This window comes from Littorina saxatilis, unplaced genomic scaffold (genome assembly GCF_037325665.1).
Source record: "Littorina saxatilis isolate snail1 unplaced genomic scaffold, US_GU_Lsax_2.0 scaffold_543, whole genome shotgun sequence".
NCBI lineage: Eukaryota > Metazoa > Mollusca > Gastropoda > Littorinimorpha > Littorinidae > Littorina > Littorina saxatilis.
This window is the reverse complement of record NW_027125876.1, coordinates 12,886-32,500: the sequence shown is the minus strand read 5'-3', so window position 1 is coordinate 32,500 and position 19,615 is coordinate 12,886. Positions and strand designations below refer to the sequence as shown.

Genomic DNA, 19,615 nt, shown 5'->3' with positions numbered 1-19,615 from the left:
TCAAGGGACACAACCGCCTGTGCTTCTACACACTTCAGTTATAAATAAGTTATTCCCCTTCACTGGAGCAAAACCTAATTCGCGCTTCCGGACATCAACTCTCATATCTTTAAAAGCAGTTCGTGCCGACACGCATTACTAAACTCTGGCAAGACCAAAGGTAATTGAATGTCTCTCATCTAAGTCTTTCTTGACCTTTATCCCGACTCCGTACTTTTACATTTTCAAAACCTTCAGAACGAGACTTCGACTGCGGGCTTAGTGGCTTAGTGGATAAGACATCGGCCTCCTAAACGGAAGGTCGTGAGTTCAAATCCCGGCCGCAGCCGCCTAGTGGGTTAAGGGTGCAGATTTTTCCGATCTCCCAGGTCAACTTATGTGCAGACCTGCTTGTGCCTTATTCCCCTTTGTGTGTACACACACGCACAAGACCAAGTGCGCACGGAAACGATCCTGTAATCCATGTCAGAGAAAAAACATGTCCGAGTTGTTACAGAAAAACGAAAATACTCAGCAAGCTTCCCCCGAAAGCGGCGTGTGGCTGCCTGAATGACGGGGTAAAAACGGTCATACACGTAAAACCCCACTCGTGCAAAAACATGAGTGAACGTGGGAGTTTCAGCCCATCAACGAAAAAGAAGAAGGGGGAGAGAAGTCCCCTAGCGGGAAGCGTTCAAGCTTGTTTGTAATGTATGTAAAACAATGTGGGGTTCTGTGATCAGAAACGGATAGTTTACGGTAGACGGATTGTGCCTCTAACTGAAGACTGCGCATGTAACACACACACACACACACACACACACACACACACACACACACACACACACACACACACACACACAGACACACACCGTGACACACACACACACACACACACACGCACACACACACAAATACATACGCACGCACGTACGTACGCACGCACGCACATACGCAAGACAGCACGTACACACACACAGAACACGCACACACACAAACACACAAGCACATACACTGTACATATAAATATACGTTTAGCACGAAAGTTCGTTTTTTACCTCGGTTTTATTTTTACATTTGTGTTGATTTTCTATTAAAGACAGAAATAAATATCTACTTCCTTAAAGACAACATTCAGACAAACTGACATAAAAAAGAACCTTTCTGTTGACTAAACTTTAAACAAAGTTTAAATACAGTAGCTCTGTGTGTGTGTGTGTGTGTGTGTGTGTGTGTGTGTGTGTGTGTGTGTGTGTGTGTGTGTGTGTGTCTGTGTGTGTGTGTGTGTGTATGTGTGTGTGTGTGTGTGTGTGTGTGCGCGTGTGTGTTTATGTGTGCGTGTGCGTGTGTGTGTGTGTGTGTGTGTGTGTGTGTGTGTTTACGTGTGTGTGTGTGTGTGTGTGTGTGTGTGTGTGTGTGTGTGTGTGTGTGTGTGTGTGTGTGTGTGTAATTGTTCGAGATACAAAAAACGCGAAAAAGAGGGGGTTTGTGTCACTAACAGATAGCAACAACATGTTTTTGTATCCTCTTTGACTCTTCATTTTTGCACAACCATTGTTTTGATTTTAAAGTTAGTACACCTAAGGCGCCATTTTAGAAAGTTCATGACAAAGTGGACCTTAAAAAGTTCAAGGGACATTCGCTGTACTGTAATTTAGAAACACCTGAAATGATTTGATCAAAACTGCTTCGAAACTATGCCCAACAATTAAATGAATTTTAATCAGCGAGCGGTTTGCTTTGTCCACTCTCCTGTGTCAGAAGTCCGGACTTCCGTTCATCATCAAATTTGATTTAAAACCGTTGGATTGAGGAAGTCAAATTTATATTTTGTTTGTTTGTTTGCTTAACGCCCAGCCGACCACGAAGGGCCATATCAGGGCGGTGCTGCTTTGACATATTACGTGCGCCACACACAAGACAGAAGTCGCAGCACAGGGTTCATGTCTCACCCAGTCACATTATTCTGACACCGGACCAACCAGTCCTAGCACTAACCCCATAATGCCAGACGCCAGGCGGAGCAGCCGCTAGATTGCCAATTTTAAAGTCTTAGGTATGACCCGGCCGGGGTTCGAACCCACGACCTCCCGATCACGGGGCGGACGCCTTACCACTAGGCCAACCGTGCCGGTAAATGTATATTTGAGCTAAAATGCTTCGTATAAAATAAACAAACACATTGAACGTTGGAGAATATCAAAGTCTGAAAAGACTACCACACACAGCATTTATATTTGAAAAAGAAAACGCTGAGGTCCATAAATTACTTTCTTTTTCAGGGTTGCTTTCTCCTATCATAGGTCGACCTTTTCCTTCCTTGTCCTCCTTTCACTCCGTATCGGAGGTGTGCACAAATCGACACAAAGTCTTGGAAGAAGATGGCGGCGAAAACCAAAGACAAAGCAATGACACTGACCAGACCAATGTTAGTAGAGGACTGACGCTCATCTCCCGCGCTTATTTTCTTTCTCCGTTGTGACGACAACGTTGTGACGTCAACGGTCAGCTCCTTGATCATTGCGTCGGAAGCATGTGACGCATTCGCTGCCGAACCATCCTCCAACCGCCTCTTGTAAGCACACGGACATGCGCACTTGCGAGATGACGTAGAGACACTTCCGATAAGAGAGGGCGAAGATGCTGATGATGATTGTGGAAAGGTGGATTCTTCACCTGTCGAACTGTGCTGCAAAGAGGATCTGCTTGTTTCCATGTCCGGGGGTGTACTTTCAAGGGCAGGATTCTGTGTTGTCGACGGCTGGTCAAGCGTTGTGGTTGAAATGCTATCACCGACAGATTCTGACGTTGGTGTTTGTTCGTGTGTTACTGTGTGACTGTCGCTGTGATCACTTTCAAACGTAGCCTGATGACTAACAGAACCTGTGGTCGAAGTTTGCTCTGTGGCTGGTGCATTCTGTCGAATTGTTGTGTCGATTTTGATTTCAGAAATCTCGGTTGTTGTCTCAATATTAGCACTCGTAGTGAGAGCTTCTGTAGATGCAGCTGGAGTGGTGTCAGTTGGTGAGGACTCTGTAAATACAAATAAGGTATGAGCTGACAGATATTTTAAAATATAGGACAGAAAATCAGCGGGTTGAACACACACACACACACACACACACACACACACACACGCACATACATACACACACACACACACACACACGCGCACACATATACACACGCACGCACGCACGCACGCCTATAAGCACGCACACACGCACGTCCGCACGCACGCACACACACACACACACACATGCACGCAGACACGCGCACGTATGCATGCGCGCACGTACACACACACAGCCCCGTACACACACAAAACTACTTCAAAAGCACTCAGTTGGTATTTAATAATATTACCGGTAATCTCACTTTGCGATCATGAAACAGACTTGTGACACTCGTATTTTTCATGATCCGCTAACTTCGACCAATATAATTAATATCCGCTGAGACTCGGTAATTGACCTCTACAGAATACCAACCAGCAGTAACGGTAATGATGGGGGTATGGAGAGCTGTGGTCGTGTCATCAGAACAGGCAATGGGTGTGTCGCTCAGTAGTGTGTCGTCGCTCAGTGCCGTGTTGTCAATGGAAACTATACGAGAGAGAGGGAACATTACATATTTCATGTAGTTGTACGGGTCGAATAAGGATGTGAAGGCGTGGAGAAATGAGCAGTCAACAGAGTTCCCAGCAGAACAGTGACTTCAAAGTTGGACCAATAGAGACTGACTGACTGACTGACTGACTGACTGACTGATCGTCAATACAAAAGGATAGAGGTTTTAGGTACAGCCTAGCCTTACAACCTGTCCTCACTACATCTACACCAGAAGGAAAACATTATATATAATGTATCATTTATTTAGTTATCATATATATATACATGTATACGAATAAACAAAGCAAAGAGCTAGACAGACGAAACATCAAACAAATAAACGAGAGAGAGAGAGAGAGAGAGAGAGAGAGAGAGAGAGAGAGAGAGAGAGAGAGAGAGAGAGAGAGAGAGAGAGACAGACAGACAGACAGACAGACAAAGACAAAGACAGACAGAGAGAGACAGAGAGACAGAGAGTGGAGGGGGAGAGAGAGAGAGAGAGAGAGAGAGAGAGGGAGGGATAGAGGGTGGGAGAGAGGGAGAGAGGGAGGGAGAGAGGGTGGGAGAGAGGGTGAGGGAGAAAGAGAGCGATATAGAGAACATTTGAATATGAGAGTTTTGTCAGATTTTACTTTTATTACTGAGGGTAATGTTGATATCAATTGCAATTTCTTGTATACAGGCATAAGACCCTCAAAGTGTTAGGACAATACACCGGACCATTGCGGACATACCGCGCTTTGTGTCGTGGTACCTCTCACATATTTTGCAAAAAAACTAGATTAAGGTACAGTGGATTCCCCAGATTCTTCAGATTCTTCAGATTCACCAGAAACTCCCCTCAAACGGTCAGATCAATAACATCCCTTCAAACAAGCGATTTTAATTTTTAAAGATCGAAGCAGAAACAAGACAACGACAAAAATAAACAAGAAATTCCTCCGAAGTAGGAAAAACACCCCCGTCCTTAAAGAGAGACAGAGAGACAGAGAGACAGAGAGACAGAGAGAAAGTCAGAAGTCAGAAGTCAAAAGTCAAAAGTCAAAAGTCAAAAGTCAAAAGTCAGAAGTCAGAAGTCAAAAGTCAAAAGTCAAAAGTCAGAAGTCAGAAGTCAGAAGTCAGAAGAGAGAAAGTCAGAAGTCAGAAGTCAGAAGTCAGAAGTCAAAAGTCAAAAGTCAGAAGTCAGAAGTCAGAAGTCAAAAGTCAAAAGTCAGAAGTCAAAAGTCAAAAGTCAAAAGTCAGAAGTCAGAAGTCAAAAGTCAAAAGTCAAAAGTCAAAAGTCAAAAGTCAGAAGTCAGAAGTCAGAAGTCAAAAGTCAAAAGTCAGAAGTCAGAAGTCAGAAGTCAGAAGTCAGAAAAGTCAAAAGTCAAAAGTCAAAAGTCAAAAGTCAGAAGTCAGAAGTCAGAAGTCAAAAGTCAAAAGTCAAAAGTCAGACTCATTCGCTGCGCGTCGGAACTGGAATTCCGACACCTGTGTTTAGCGTTGGCTGCGTGCCGGCACTTGAGTTCCGACGGATATCACGAATTTTTAACGGTGTAAACGGTCCTGCTGACCAAGGGAAACAACCCCTGCAATGAACTTCTATCTGTCTACAGTGGTACCATTCACTGTAAACAGTTCCTTCCCTTAAATTGTTGGGATTAATAAAAATTTTGTTGACGTTGTGCGACCCACGTGTTTTGACTTTTCCAAGATGGCGGATCGTTCTGCTGAGACGTAGTAACTTGAAAAGAGTGCTAGAACGTGTTATTCAGTACGGTTCTGATCTTGACCTCAGTGATGATGATAGTGGAGATGATATTTTAGATTCTGGTGACGATTTTGTGCCAATGGACGATCATTTGGGTGATGATTCGGGCAATGCAAGTGTCGATCATGACATTGTGTATGATGAACCCATGACGTAGAAAGTTTTTTTGTTTTGCTTCAAATTGGATATTTTGCGTGGATATGAAGACAACAAAAGGTATGTACTTTCAAATGTTTCATATATTTTCTAAAAGAGTAAGTTTCAAACTTTGCAAAAACATAAGGTATGTAAGGTTATCTTGTGTTGTTGATTTTTAATATTTTTTTCAAAATGGCTCTAAATCGCGCGTTGGCAGGGAACACAGGGGAAATTTAGCTGCGCAGCGAATGAGTTAGCTAAACCGGGGGTGTAAATAGCAAACTGAAGTAGTCAAACATATATACAGAGACCAAGAAAACCACAAGTTAAGGGCTTATTACTTATAACCATGAAGTCATCAAGCTCTTTCGACCAACACCTGCGCCAGTAGGAAAGGCATAACCCAAGCAATTCGCAACATAGCTAAACAAAACAACAAGTTCAGGATAGATAATTGATTTGCAATTATCATCGTGTGTAAAAGTTGCAAAGTCGTGCCTATTGTGAATTTTCGTCGATTGTTTAATTGGTACCGAACGTTTTTGTCAGGTCGATTTTGGGAGTACCCTTAGTTGAACGGCGGTCACGAGGCCCCCATAAAGAGAAATATTTGATCCAAAAAGAGTGCCAAATAGTTAAGGTTGTGTGCCGTGATGTCATAAAAGGTTTGAATGAAACGACATGGGAATAAATGCTTTAGTTAGGGTACTCACTTTGTCGCAATAATTAAAAAACGGATAGACTGCCAACGTTCCAAAATTCAGAATCAAAAAACAAAAATTGTAGGTAATTGGAACGTTTATTATTGGCAAAACAAAACGTTACATTTGCTAGTTCGTCGACCAGGGCGGGGAGCCGATTTGCGATTCCTAAACGCCAGTATGAAAGAGTGACGTCGGCGACCGTCCGAGACAGCTTCGGCTTTTTCCGAGCTCTGACGTAACATCTCGTGACGCGTCGGGATGTTTTCGTCTGCGATAACAAGCATGGACTGAAGGAGTCTGGCGCGAAGATGACGTCCGAGACAGAGAGTCCTGATATTTTCGAACAGCGTGTAATTGTGAGTAATTTTACGAATCAATGATGTCGATTGTTAGTTATATGCCTGTCTGTGACCAAAGTAAAATGTAACATTGAAGGTGAGATGCGTTTTCATAAAATAACGAGCTACTCCCTTTGCTTCTTGGTTTTCGGCTACACGAGTGCTCCCCCTTGCACTGCAATGGCTGCCTACATGTGTGAGAAGCTCCCAGTTCATTATTGAATACAATTTGGTTGGATTTGTGACCCCTACGACTTCTTCCAGCGAACAAGATGTCTTCTGACAGAAAAAAGGTTATAGAAGAGAGTTTTTTTGTGGCAATAAGCACCAGAAAGTGTCCCAAAATGAAGCGGGTCTTACTGAGAGTGAGAGTGAGGGTGAAAACCGTGACTGAAAACAGGCAAAGTTCTGTCATAGAAAACGCTGCCAGAACTGACACTAGTACAGGGTACCATCCCAGGGGAAAATGCTGCCACGCTCACTCGCTCTCAGGTAAAGCTCCACAGCATTTACGATATTATGAAAGATGATTCGAGTGACAATGATGAAGTAAATGGCACTGACACTAAGTGACAGTGACAGTGACACTTTAGAAAAAGAAGAGACACTTGATCAGGATATTGGGGGGTATAGGATGGTGGACATAAGCATTTTGAATGCAAACATTGCGTCACAGCTTTTGTGTGCTTTTTGCCATGGCACTGTAACACTATTTGAAGTTAGCAGGAAAGGGCTTTTGTGACCCCTACGACTTCTTCCAGCGAACAAGATGTCTTCTGACAGAAAAACACCATGCTGATGTTGGCTACCTATCACTAAGAAGAAGAAGAAGAGGGCTAGGTAGTGGGTTTGCATTCCACTGTGAAAATCCACTTTGTGACAGACAGCAGTTGTTCCCTTCATGTCCCCAAATACCTGCAGGCAATCTACAAGTACACTCAGTGAACCGTCGTGCCCTGTATTGGGGGGGGATTTGGCAGAACTACAAACCTTTTGCGGCGTAATGAACCTTCCACCGCCTGTCAGAAACAGCAGTCAGATGCACATAAATAAGACATTACAAGAAGAGATGAAGACCAAGCAGAGAGAGAAAGCAATTCATACCTGTCAGGTGGTCATTGACTCAAGACTATAAGTTTCATGTTCATTATCATTACAGTTTTCTGTTGCCGATTTTGACGAAAATCGTCATTTGTGCTGGGTTGGGACGCCATAATGTGTACACTTTTAGACATACACACTTAAATTTTGGTATGATCAGAGCTAGAAGTAATATCTATGGGGTGAAGTAAAATCAAGGCAATCCCTTGAATATTGTGTGAGCAAGTATTTTTCATTTGGGTGAATATGAAGACATAATTTTGCGCTAATGTGAGATTATGCGACACCAACTAAATTTAAACACAGGAGGCTGATTTGACTTCATGCCATAGATACTCATCTTATTTAACTTAAAACCAAATAACAAGCTTAAATAATGATTGGTTTGAGAGAAAATGTGTCCCAACTGCTTTGCATATTATGCGTTAGCCGACAACACATAATTATGTTGATTTAATTTTTATGCATAGATATAATTAGTATTGACACACACAAATGAGTGCATCAGATAGAACAGCCATTGTGCTGCATTGTGACCAAATTTCAAGTGTATGTGTTGATTATAGCTATTCTGCCACACAAACACACAACAAACCCCTCCGCCAGGTAGGTCTAGTGCCTTAATATTGTTGTGTTTAATTTTTAAATTAAGTTATTTAGTATTACTATTACATTACAGTCCACACAAAAACTGACAAAGAAAATGTTTGGATGAGACTGAGATAACAATCAATATCTCTTTAATGCTTGTTTTTCTTTTCAGGATCTTCTTCCAAGTGGGTACAAGTACCATGTTTCTCGACTGAAGGTGTTTTCCTCCGAAGCGAACTGTTTCCGGTTCAGCGCAGAGATTCGCATTCCCATCAGTAGTGCAGATGGTGCGAAGGAATGGGTTTCCCTGTTCCAGGCCTTGACTCGGGTTACCTTAAGGCTGAGAGCAACTGTACCTATCAAGGATTGCAAGCAGAGTCAAAACTTGTTCAAGACATACTACAGATGTCATCACAACACCATGCCTCGCTCCTCAACAGCTGACCAGCGTCTGTCATCGAAGAACACCTCTTGCCCTGCTTTGGTAACCGTCATAGTCAGGAGGCAGTTCAGCAAGCTTAGTCGGTATGATTGTTTTTTTGCGCATTAATCTTTTTTTCCACATTTATATTTATAGATTGATTATTAATGCCCAAACTTAGAGTCAATAACGTTCACTGAATTGTGCCAGGCTTATCACACACACATGCGCCCACACACACACACACACACACACACACACACACACACACACACACACACACACACACACACACACACTCTCTCTTCAGTCTGTTTTTTTGAGTAAATGTTTTTTTGAATCTTATGTTATGTAATTGTGTTCCTTGCCTGCAGGTCAAAGAACAAGGACCCCCTGCTGGCTGATTTTCCCACGCTTGTCCAGTTGGAGCACATCCACAACCACAGTCTCGACAGTGCTGATTTCTTCAGGCATCTAGATGTTTCTGATGCGACTGTGGACAAGTTCAAAGATCTGTTTTCGAGGGGACATTCACCAGCCAGTGCCCTGGAGCTGCACAAATTGGATCTCCAGCTGGAACATGGAGCAGACTACTTATTTCAAGCTGCAGACAGATCACAGTGTCCAGACATTTTTTTCTGCCACAGGTAAGCACATTCGGACATGGTCATACAATGACATGTACCTGTAATATACATACAGTGGAACCCCCTTTTAAGACCTCCAAATTTAATACAGGTCTCTTCCCTTTTTAAAGATTTTTTGTTCACAACATCTGTAAATTTAGCCCCATTTGAAGACTCCCTACTTTTTAAGGCATGTATTTCTCAGATTTTTGAAGATCTTTAACACTTTCTACCCCACCTATGTTTACCAAGCTTTTTTTTGTGCCGAGACCAGCTGTGCTGCAGCAGGTCACTCAGAATTGTAGAAACTGTGTATCAACCCGCTGGAATGCAGATGTTAGATCGACGTTACAGGAAGTGACTGAAGCTAGCAGTCTGAGTGGATATATATATATATCAGTTCTTGGTCAGATAGAGCCATATGAGTGGGTACGGATATCCGTACCTGGGAGACAATGGGTTAAAGGGGGGTCCACAGTGTTTGTCAGGCCATCAAAATATCCGGTAAATGTGATGGCTACTTTTTCAGTCATGGCTAAAAGTTATATTAATCAAAATGTAATGTTCTGTGTGTGTTTGTAAAAACAACAACATGCATAATTTAGTATACAGTGGAACCCCCCTTGTAAGACGCCCAATGTAAGACTCATTTCTCAGATTTTCTGTACAGAACCTATGTAAATTTACCCCCATTTTAACAATCCCTCCTTTTTCAGACCTGATGGGTTTTTCCAGATTGTTTGAGGTTTTAAAAGGGGGGTTTCACTGTACTCAATCTTGTGTGTAGATTCTACCCTGATTTATGTCTGTTGGTTGCAGGGAGAAACTTAAGTGTGTTTACATTTTTTAATAAGGCACTTAACAAATGGTACAGTTCGCATCAAATAACCATGTTAACCAGTATTGGCGTTAACTGGTAATCACCGGTATTTTACCAGTTGAAATAGAAAATACCGGAAAAAAATTAGGTGCCGGTATGACCTACCGGTTGATTTTTATAACTACCTTTTTTTCCGCTGGTAAAGCAACAAAACCAGTACTACGAGTCTTACTGGTTCCAATGACCAGCCTACCTTTTTTTCTGGACTGTTTGCATCATACAGTTTGCGTAGCGGTTTGAACAAATACTAATGCCATCACTGTTACCAATATCAATTGATATAAATTATAATATTCTAAGATACGGTGACTGTAATTAACAAATTTCTCAATAGCATATGTTTGATTGACTAAATGGAGTGTACTTAATTTGTGCCTAAAAGTTAAAATGAAATACTATTAACGGCTTCTGTAAGATGGCTTACCCAAGACCTGATGCCAAAGAATGAGGGGGGGGGGGGGGGTGTAATGGAGAAAGATAACTTGCACATGGCGATAAACTTGTGTAGCGCAACAATCATGACTTCGCAGCCAGCAAGACCAAACCTTCATTGGAAAATGATAGCAACATTGTGAATGACACCGCTTATCTCTTTTTGTTTTAGGCTGTACAAACAAGTGTTTGAGAAACACTACGGGGCATCATCTGGCGAGAAGATGTTTACGGATGTAGAGGCGGCGTGTAAAGTCTACAACACCCAGCAAGGCAGTGAGTGCTGCAAGATGGAGAGGACAGCTAGTGGGAAACTCGCCATTGCCGTCTGCACACAATTGATGCAACGAGTTCACAAGCTACACAGAACCAGCGGTGAACTGGTCTTCGTGGATGCCTCTGGAGGAATGGATCGTTTTGACTGTCGGGTCTTCCTTCTGCTGACACACAGCTCCGCTGGAGGCCTCCCGCTCGGTTGCCTGATTGTGTCGTCAGAGTCAACCGAAGTCTTGACTCTGGCTCTGCAGCTCTACATGCAACTGGTTCCGTCAGATGCATTTTTTTGCAGAGGAGAGAAGGGACCAGAAGTTTTTATAACCGATGACAGTGAAGCAGAAAGGCAGAGTCTGAACAACATTTTTCCAGAGGCAACAACCATTCTCTGCTCGTTCCATCTCCTGCAGGCCACCTGGCGGTTTTTGTGGGATAGTAAGAACGGCATCCCAAAGAGCGACCGGCCTTACCTACTGGGCATCGTGAAAAACATGATGTATGCTACATCAGAAGATGATCTTCTTGAGGTTTTCTGCGCCGGACAAGTGGACAGTGTTGCTGCTGCACACACCAAGTTTCTCCACTACATGGAGAGACTTTTTGACAGAAGGAAGCTGTGGGCCATGTGCTACAGGGACAGTTTGCCAATCAGAGGAAACCAGACCAACAATTATGTCGAAGCAGCCATGCGTGTCCTGAAGGACAGAATCTTTGTTCGGACCAGGGCGTACAACGTTGTACAACTGGTTGACTTTCTCCTAACAAGACTCCCTGCCTACTACGAGCGACGCCTCATGGATCTGGCCAACGGAAGGAGGGATGTTACCATCAGCCGGCGGTACATTACAGGCAAACACACGATCACCAAGGACATGATCACTACACTTGGTGAAATGCTGTTTGAGGTACAAAGCGAAAGCGAAACAGGGAAGTCATATGAAGTGGACATGGCTACTGAAATGTGCACCTGCAAAGCTGGATTAACCGGTGCACCTTGCAAACATCAGTTTGCAATCACTGTGTACTATAATGTTTCGGCACTGAACTTTTTTCCAGTGAAAGACTCTCAAACCCGGTGCCATTTCTACACCCTGGCAACTGGCTGCACAAAACCCCCAGCAGGCTGGTTTGAAGCCTTGCTGGACAACCGAGAGGCTTTGCCAGGCTCTGCAGTCCCCACTGACCAAGTAGAAGACCCTCAACCCCCCCAGGACTCTCCACCCACCCAAGACTCTCCACCCACCCAAGACTCTCCACCCACCCAAGACTCTCCACCCACCCAAGACTCTCCGACCACCCAAGACTCTCCACTGCAGATAAGAGACAGTTGTGAGCATGACATGCATGCATTTAAAGACTGCATACACAAGATGATTAAAGAAGCCACAAGCACTTCAGAAGAACTCGTGCCAGCAATTCGCCACTTCACTCAAATGGTTGGTAAAATGACAACTTCCGCCCTTACATCAGCTCTGTTTTCCTTTGGCAAATCCACAGGCTGTGCCTCAGTAGTGCGCAGGGGCTTGATTCCTGTGCAACCAACAGCCGTCGCTCGCCGGACAACACATGTGGGAGGCAGACGGTGTCTGCAATCCGGTCGCAAACCATCAGAGGCATTCCAAACTAGGCGAAAGAGGGAAAGGGGGGACTCTTCTCAGCTTCTCCCAAAAAGAAAGGCACGGAAGGCACCACATAACTTGAGTCAATGTGTTGCCAACAATGAAAACCTTGGGAAAAGTCACGCTTCAAAGTGGTGAATAAAAGAGCACAATGTAGATACATTTTTTAATCTTCTTCTGCGTTTTGAAACATTTTTATATTTGTCGGCAACATTTGTGTTTTCTGTGATGTGTTTTACTGTGTGCAAAATAATTTCTTGTGTGATGTGATTTTAACTGTGTGCAAAATAATGCCCTGTATGATGTGTGCAAGATAATGTCTTGTCGATGTAAGGTGTTTTCCTCCTGACAAAGCAACCGAAGAAGATATATGATACACTTTCAAAAGAAATAGTTTTCTGACACTTTTGAGTTTGTGGATATTTGCTGTTCTTAAGAAAGCGTGTTGATGTTGGATTTCCTTTTGTTGTTCTTTTGATTGTGTAGAATTATGCAGTAAAAAAAAAGGTGTTCCAGGAACTTTCAACAATAAGGGAGTTTGGCTTGGTTCTTGAGTAACAGAATTGCATGATTTCTTGATGGCATTGATAGTATTTCTTTGTGACTGTACATATATATGAATTTGTAGACCTTTAATGTGAGTTATTTGGTTAAGTTCTAACTGAGAGAATTAAGCAGCTCAAATTTGGACTGTTCTTGGCTTATTGATGGGGTTGAACAGTAGTGACAATGATTCTGATAGTGAAACTGTACAATTTGGTCTCATCCTTCCGACAGTACGTAACTCTTTCTATACTAAGGACCGCATATCAGGTCCCGAGGCTCACAACGCTTGTGTACTAAGGACCGCATTTGCGTTCCGCGAGTCGACCCCCGACCTCTAACCAAGTGACCTACAAACTCGCGGAACGCAAATGCGGTCCTTAGTACACAAGCGTTGTGAGCCTCGGGACCTGATATGCGGTCCTTAGTATAAAAAGAGTTAAATTAATGACCAAAGTCATCAAATAATTTTTAAAAGCCAGTTTCTGGGGAGAGACTGGGGAGATAATCTTGTATAAAATGTCTTCGGTTAGTCTTTTTTCTCTCTTTCTTCTGATATGTGTCGTCATTTGTGACTCATGATAGAAAGCTGGAATATGTATGTTATAAATATAATATACATAAGGTATGTTTTTTCAGTATTTTTTTAATTTTTATACCAGTGTGTTAAAGGCACAGTAAGCCGTAAACCATCACAGATACAGTCAGGCTTTTACACACAGTACAAACACCCTTTTGTTTAAACACTCACCGCTTGAGAACATCCTAGGTGCCTTGGTCTCAGAGCGAGCAATTTTCAAAGAATTTATTTTCGTGGACTGTCTGATCGGCAAATCAGGCGCTAGAACTAACTTTTAAAATCTAAATAATAGATTGACAGTTTGTTACACAAACATTCTCAAATCATAAAAGAATCCTTTTTCATCAAGACAAAATCAGTACAATTCGAAGTTTTGAAAGTTTGAAAAAAGAAAAGCCCGGAAACGTGTCATCTTTCTCGTAGCAGACGACGGTTTTGCCTAGCGCCAGTTCCTCTGAACAGTAAATCGCCACCGCTCTAGTTCGTGTGAATCGCAGCTGTTTCTGCGTTTGTTGCGTTTAGATTCAGAGGTACACAATAACGTGCTGTTGCAGATAAGCTTACAGCGAGTCGCATTGAAATCACTAACTGACGACTACATTCTGAACAAAAGGAAACTGGACCACACGGGTTCACGATGGCTCAGGGGTAAGATATAACCACGCACAAAAATAAATTCTTTGAAAATTGCTCGCTCTTTACGGAGGGCACCTAGGATGTTCTCAAGTGGTGAGTGTTTAAATGAAAGCGTGTGTGTAAAAGCCTGACAGTATATGTGATGGTTTACGGAAGGCTTACTGTGCCTTTAATGGTTTGTTTTTGTTTGATATGTGCTTGAGGATGTTGATTGAATGATTTTCATTAAATGAAAGTTCAAACAGTGTACTGAGTTTCTGGTTTGTGAAATGTAGTGGTGTATGAACTTGTGTGTGATGTATATATATGGGTCATTCTCAGAAATGGTGGTACAGTGAGAGTGAGAGGGGTGACACATTTGAAATCATGAAAAAGTAAATTAAAATTATTTCTACCACGACTTTTTTCATCTGAATCTATTCCTGAGACATTAAAGCATTGTTGTATGTCAATAAAAATGGTTTCTATACGTTGGTGTTGTTTTTGTGTGCTTTTCAATTGCGAAGTTCGGCCGTTTCCGGATCGCCGAAGCGTTACACGACTTTTGTGATCAACAATATGTTCAGTCTCATGGCTAAATGCAAACATGCAAACACCAACAAATTACTGCAATCGACAGTCAGCTCTTCAGTATTGGACGTAGCAACACATCTTTGCAAAAACTCACGCTGAATTTGAAGTTAGGGGTTTCGAACAAACAATTTTGAATGTCGTAATGCATCGTTTCCAGACTCGACGCCCGAACATCGGACAGCAATGTGCTCCATGACTTTGCCACATCACGGCTATTTTTAGCTCTTTGGCGCGCAGGAAGTTCGAACAAGAAAATAGTCCTTTGAATCACAGCCAAATATTCACAGAAAACACCAGAATCATATCATTTGCTGAAACTCATGGCGCCGTTTCCTGACCTACGTCACGACTGAAGATGGTTTTTACTAAATTGTCGAGCCTGCAAAGCTTTGTCACAAACTTACACACCGCGGTTGGCGACAATGTAGCGTCGGAAAGATATCGAGTGCAACAGTTTCTCAACGCGCGAAGTTTAGCGGCAACAAAGTAGCCAAGAAGTTTTCGTATCCTCTGATTGTCGATGTTCGACATTCATCAAGTACTTAAAATGGGTAATCTGAACGCAACAGGAACTTTCAACAAATACAGCAAACTCTGACGAATTGTGTTTTGTGTAGTTATTTTGGGTCAGACGGGTTTTGCCGGCAGGAAAGGCCAAACAGTGCAGATTCATGTCTGTCGCACAGGAACCGAAAGTGGTTCAAGCATTTCGTTTCTGTGTTACGACATTCACCTTAGTCAGTTCCAAATGTCATTTTTTTACCAATATTAGTTGAAGTCCTTACCTTTCATAACTAGAATGTGTTGGGTAGAACACAAAAATACTGCAGAACTGATAAAAAATGCACAAAGAATTGCAGGCTTAGGTGGTTTAAAGTTGGAATTTGGTTTCCATGTTACAACATTCATCACGTAAATAACAATTTAAAACGTCTCTTATTCAGCAACCAATTACTCTTTTTGTCTAATTTTTGCATTATTATGTATAGCAAACAATAGACTTCATAGTAAAAACAATTATTTTGTATTTCTTGACACTTTATTTTTTACTTTGTATGTAACACTTTGTACCACCATTTCTGAGAATGACCCATATATCAATATCTATGTGAATGTGATTGTTTGCATGCATGTTCCTGTATGAGGGGCACCAGGGGTGGTATGCAAGAAAAAAAAAGCCCAGCTAGGTGACAAGCACTGTTGTGAATTGACTGAAAGCTCATCAACACTCAACTTAAAAAAAAAGTTTTTTAAAAACCCACTCAACTTCAACCATACCAACCAAATGCTCAGTTCCCACCTAGTTGGACATTTTTTTGTGCACATCATCGCCTGGTTACCAATGCATGCATTACAAACACGGAAAATGGTATGACTAGAAAATGCATGAAAGACGTTTCACTTTTATTACAGGAAAGTGGTTCATATTGCATTCAGAAGAAAATAAATCAACATACAATGAATTACTTATCGCAAATACCCTGATCAGTGCATTCTCATTTGCATTGTCTGCTGCACCATGTTCAACGTTCACAGTATTTATGAACCAATTATATTCTGCAAAGTATGTTCTGTTTGACCTCAAACACAGCAGGTCATTCTCACCTGAGCTGACGAGAAGTTTTGAGCCCCACCTAAAAGAGTCTTTCCCTCTTGTAGTGGCTTGAAACTTTATTGCTAATACCAAGCAGCTCTCCAGGAGTTCTGTCTCATGCAGCAAATTGCACCCTGCACCCTGCCACAAACAGGGACAAATCAATTGCAGATAGATGTTCATTCTTGAGACATAATTTTCATGATAAATGTAGTAATCCAAAACTTGTGTATATTTCCAAAGATCAAGTAGCAATTAACTAAACAGTTGTGTGTGCACACCTAAACCACAAACAATTTTTTTGTTTTTTTGGTCTGTGCAAATATTCAGATGCTCAGGAACACATTCATTGACATATCTGGTTCAGTTTTAACTCACAGAAGGAAGTGAAAGATTCTGTGAATGAAATCAGGGCTCTAAATACTGCACAGGTACCTGGGTGTTCATTGCCTATAAATATAAATGGTATGTGTCTGACAGTGACACACAGATTTTCAATCACTTGAGTGGAGTTTTTCCGATATACAAAGCAGATCTTACGTCATCTTTTGTTATTGCGCTATGACTGAGCATTTGTTCTTAAACTATGTCAGGGGTTCTTGCTGTTAAGTTTTCATGTTTCATTGCACACACATGGACACATCTGTGTCACAGAGAAAGAGACAGACATTTTCGCACAGAAGCAAACCCCAGTATCATTCTCATAGCAAGTGATCAAATACTGCTATTTCTCATGAGCGGTTGGTTCAGCAAAGGGTGCTGTATCTAGTAAACTTCCACTCCCTACTTTTGAGGGAAATCGGTGCATAAGCGGTGGGTGCCTACAAGGTACTTTACCATACTTATAAACGAATTTAGCTGCCTACCCTGATCCTTGGGTGCTTGGTTCCAGTTTTTTTTAATAGGGTTGTATTTGCCCTTAATAGTTTTAAAAATAAGATCACAGAATATTGTCATATTGTTGTTTGAATGTTCAGGATAATGCCAGCCCAAAATAACTCCACATATCCTATCCCTTATGAAAAGTTTTTATATTGCATTCTAGGCAAAAACCATTGCAATGTCTGTGGAAAATCTGAAATTAATTGCAAATCTGAACAGGATGTGTGTAATAAAAAAAGAAACCCCAAATGGTGTTTTTAACTTTTTGTCTTGGCAGCCATTTTCTATTGTTGGGCTATTATAGTATTAAGCCAACTCACTTTCAACCAGGTGGAATCTTGTCCAGTGGTTGATGACCTGCCACCAGCCAGGGTTTTCATCCGTTGTAATGTATGGCCTTTTGGGGAGGCAAAAGTCATGTTGTTCAGAGGGATGATGCTGATCAGCTGGGGAAAACAATGTTATTTGTCTATATATTCAAGGGATACAAGTAGATAATTATAGCTAAGTCTTATGTATCATACTCATAGTTATAACCTTTTTTTTGTTCAGTGAAGAGTTAGATTCTAAACATGTACTGATTTGAAATTAGATATTAAATATTTGACTAGTAACACTACACTAGCCATTCTAAACAAGTAATTTAGAGACATTTAAAAAAAAATGTACAATGGTATACATATCACCGGCTCATTTTTTTCATTATTAGAGTAATTTTCTATTTGAACTTGACTATAAACAGCTAAAAGTAAAACTAACCATTGCTTCCATGGTGTGTCTGTCATCAACAGGGATGAGATATGATGTGACCAGCTGGTGTTTTCCATATATATGTGCTGGTATAAAAATGAACTTGGGAAGTACTCCATTTTCAATGTCTTCGTCTACTGCATGTCCTAAAATGACCAAATAAAGAAATGAAATAACAAAAGAAAGAAATATTAACAACACTGACATATATTATCTGCTGCCACTGCCACTCTATACCCAGAGACAAACTGGCATGCTGATTGTGAAAGCTAGATGACGGTAGTTATGCTAGATACAGAAACAACTACACAATACTGCACATTATTTACTCAGCACATTGTTTTCTGAATTCGGTTATTTGTCGTCTGCATAGAAATGTCGCGATTCACCTGTTGTGTTGTCAATGTTGTTAATTCTCAGTTTCTATCGTGCTCAACGATCTAACTTGCACCGTAACATTACAAGTCATTAATTTGTGTGTCATTTGTTCATCAGACAGTTATCACTCAACGATAGAACACGGTACAATACTCACAATAAGACGTTGTAAACAAGTTCTAATCCATGTCAGTCGCCATATTTGCTCTCCACGCCGGAAACTACGAAGCTGTACGAGGAGTTCCGAAAAGAGCCGAGGCGATCTCCGACGTCACTCTTTCATACTGGCGTTTGGGATTCGCAAATTCGCGGGCGGGGATGTAGCTCAGTCGGTAGCGCGCTGGATTTGTATCCAGTTGGCCGCTGTCAGCGTGAGTTCGTCCCCACGTTCGGCGAGATATTTATTTCTCAGAGTCAACTTTGTGTGCAGACTCTCCTCGGTGTCCGAACACCCCCGTGTGTACACGCAAGCACAAGACCGTCCAAGTGCGCACGAAAAAGATCCTGTAATCCATGTCAGAGTTCGGTGGGTCATAGAAACACAAAAATACCCAGCATGCTTCCTCCGAAAACGGCGTTTGGCTGCCTAAATGGCTGGGTAAAAAACGGACATACACGTAAAATTCCACTCGTGCAACAAGCACGAGTGTACTTGGGAGTTTCAGCCCACGAACGCAGAAGAAGAAGAAGAAGAAGAAGAAGAAGAAGAAGAAGAGAAGAAGAAGAAGAAGAAGAAGAAGAAGAAGAAGAAGAGCTAGTTCGTCGACCCACAAGTCTTTGAAGTAGACAGACAGACAGACAGACAGACAGACAGACAGACAGACAGACACTTATGAAACAGATAATGAACTTATCTCAAGATCGTGTGGCTTCTAACTTGCAAAATGCACCATTTAGTATGACATACATTAAACAAGTCGCGTGAAGCGATATTAAAACATTTAGTTAATATATCAGGCTGAAACTAAAAGATCAACATCAAAGACCAGCCAAGCCTGGGCTAGCAGAATGCCGAGACGGGTCACGCTCGGCTCCGCGAACCATGCGAACGTAGTAATTACCTACTTTCTTTAATTGTGAGCACATGTTTTGAGTGAACATGGCATACCTACATATTTTTGGATTCAGGAAATGATACAGAATAAGATGAACTCACTTTTAAATCGATCACTCAAATTTTACTTGTACTCAAAAGTTTGCCTAATTAACATAAATT

General features: G+C 41.8%; 2 protein-coding genes across 2 annotated transcripts; one reads left to right on the top strand and one right to left on the bottom strand.

Annotated features, from left to right (window-relative positions):
• Window positions 1–1,046: 1,046 nt before the first annotated feature.
• LOC138954336 (uncharacterized) lies at window positions 1,047–18,708 on the bottom strand. Its single transcript, XM_070326205.1, has 6 exons — window positions 18,557–18,708; window positions 18,031–18,167; window positions 17,592–17,717; window positions 16,401–16,530; window positions 3,471–3,584; window positions 1,047–3,012 (listed from the first exon to the last, which is right to left on the bottom strand). The coding sequence occupies exons 2-6, from the start codon at window positions 18,040–18,042 to the stop codon at window positions 2,258–2,260; spliced, it is 1,137 nt and encodes a 378-aa protein (XP_070182306.1). The 5' UTR covers window positions 18,043–18,167; window positions 18,557–18,708; the 3' UTR covers window positions 1,047–2,257.
• On the top strand, window positions 6,865–14,467 carry LOC138954338 (uncharacterized). Its single transcript, XM_070326206.1, has 4 exons — window positions 6,865–6,891; window positions 8,385–8,737; window positions 9,008–9,280; window positions 10,744–14,467. The coding sequence occupies exons 1-4, from the start codon at window positions 6,865–6,867 to the stop codon at window positions 12,599–12,601; spliced, it is 2,511 nt and encodes an 836-aa protein (XP_070182307.1). The 3' UTR covers window positions 12,602–14,467.
• Window positions 18,709–19,615: the final 907 nt, after the last annotated feature.

Bases quoted from the DNA above. Each gene is read 5' to 3' on its own strand.
- LOC138954338 (XM_070326206.1), top strand. From the start codon at position 6,865: ATGAAGCGGGTCTTACTGAGAGTGAGA. The intron at 8,738-9,007 runs GTATGATTGTTT...CCTTGCCTGCAG, and splicing joins CAGTTCAGCAAGCTTAGTCG to GTCAAAGAACAAGGACCCCC. The intron at 9,281-10,743 runs GTAAGCACATTC...TTTTTGTTTTAG, and splicing joins GACATTTTTTTCTGCCACAG to GCTGTACAAACAAGTGTTTG.
- LOC138954336 (XM_070326205.1), bottom strand. The intron at 16,531-17,591 runs GTGAGTTGGCTT...TGTTTGTGGCAG, and splicing joins AAGATTCCACCTGGTTGAAA to GGTGCAGGGTGCAATTTGCT. The intron at 3,585-16,400 runs GTGAGAATGACC...TCTCTCGTATAG, and splicing joins AAAACTTCTCGTCAGCTCAG to TTTCCATTGACAACACGGCA.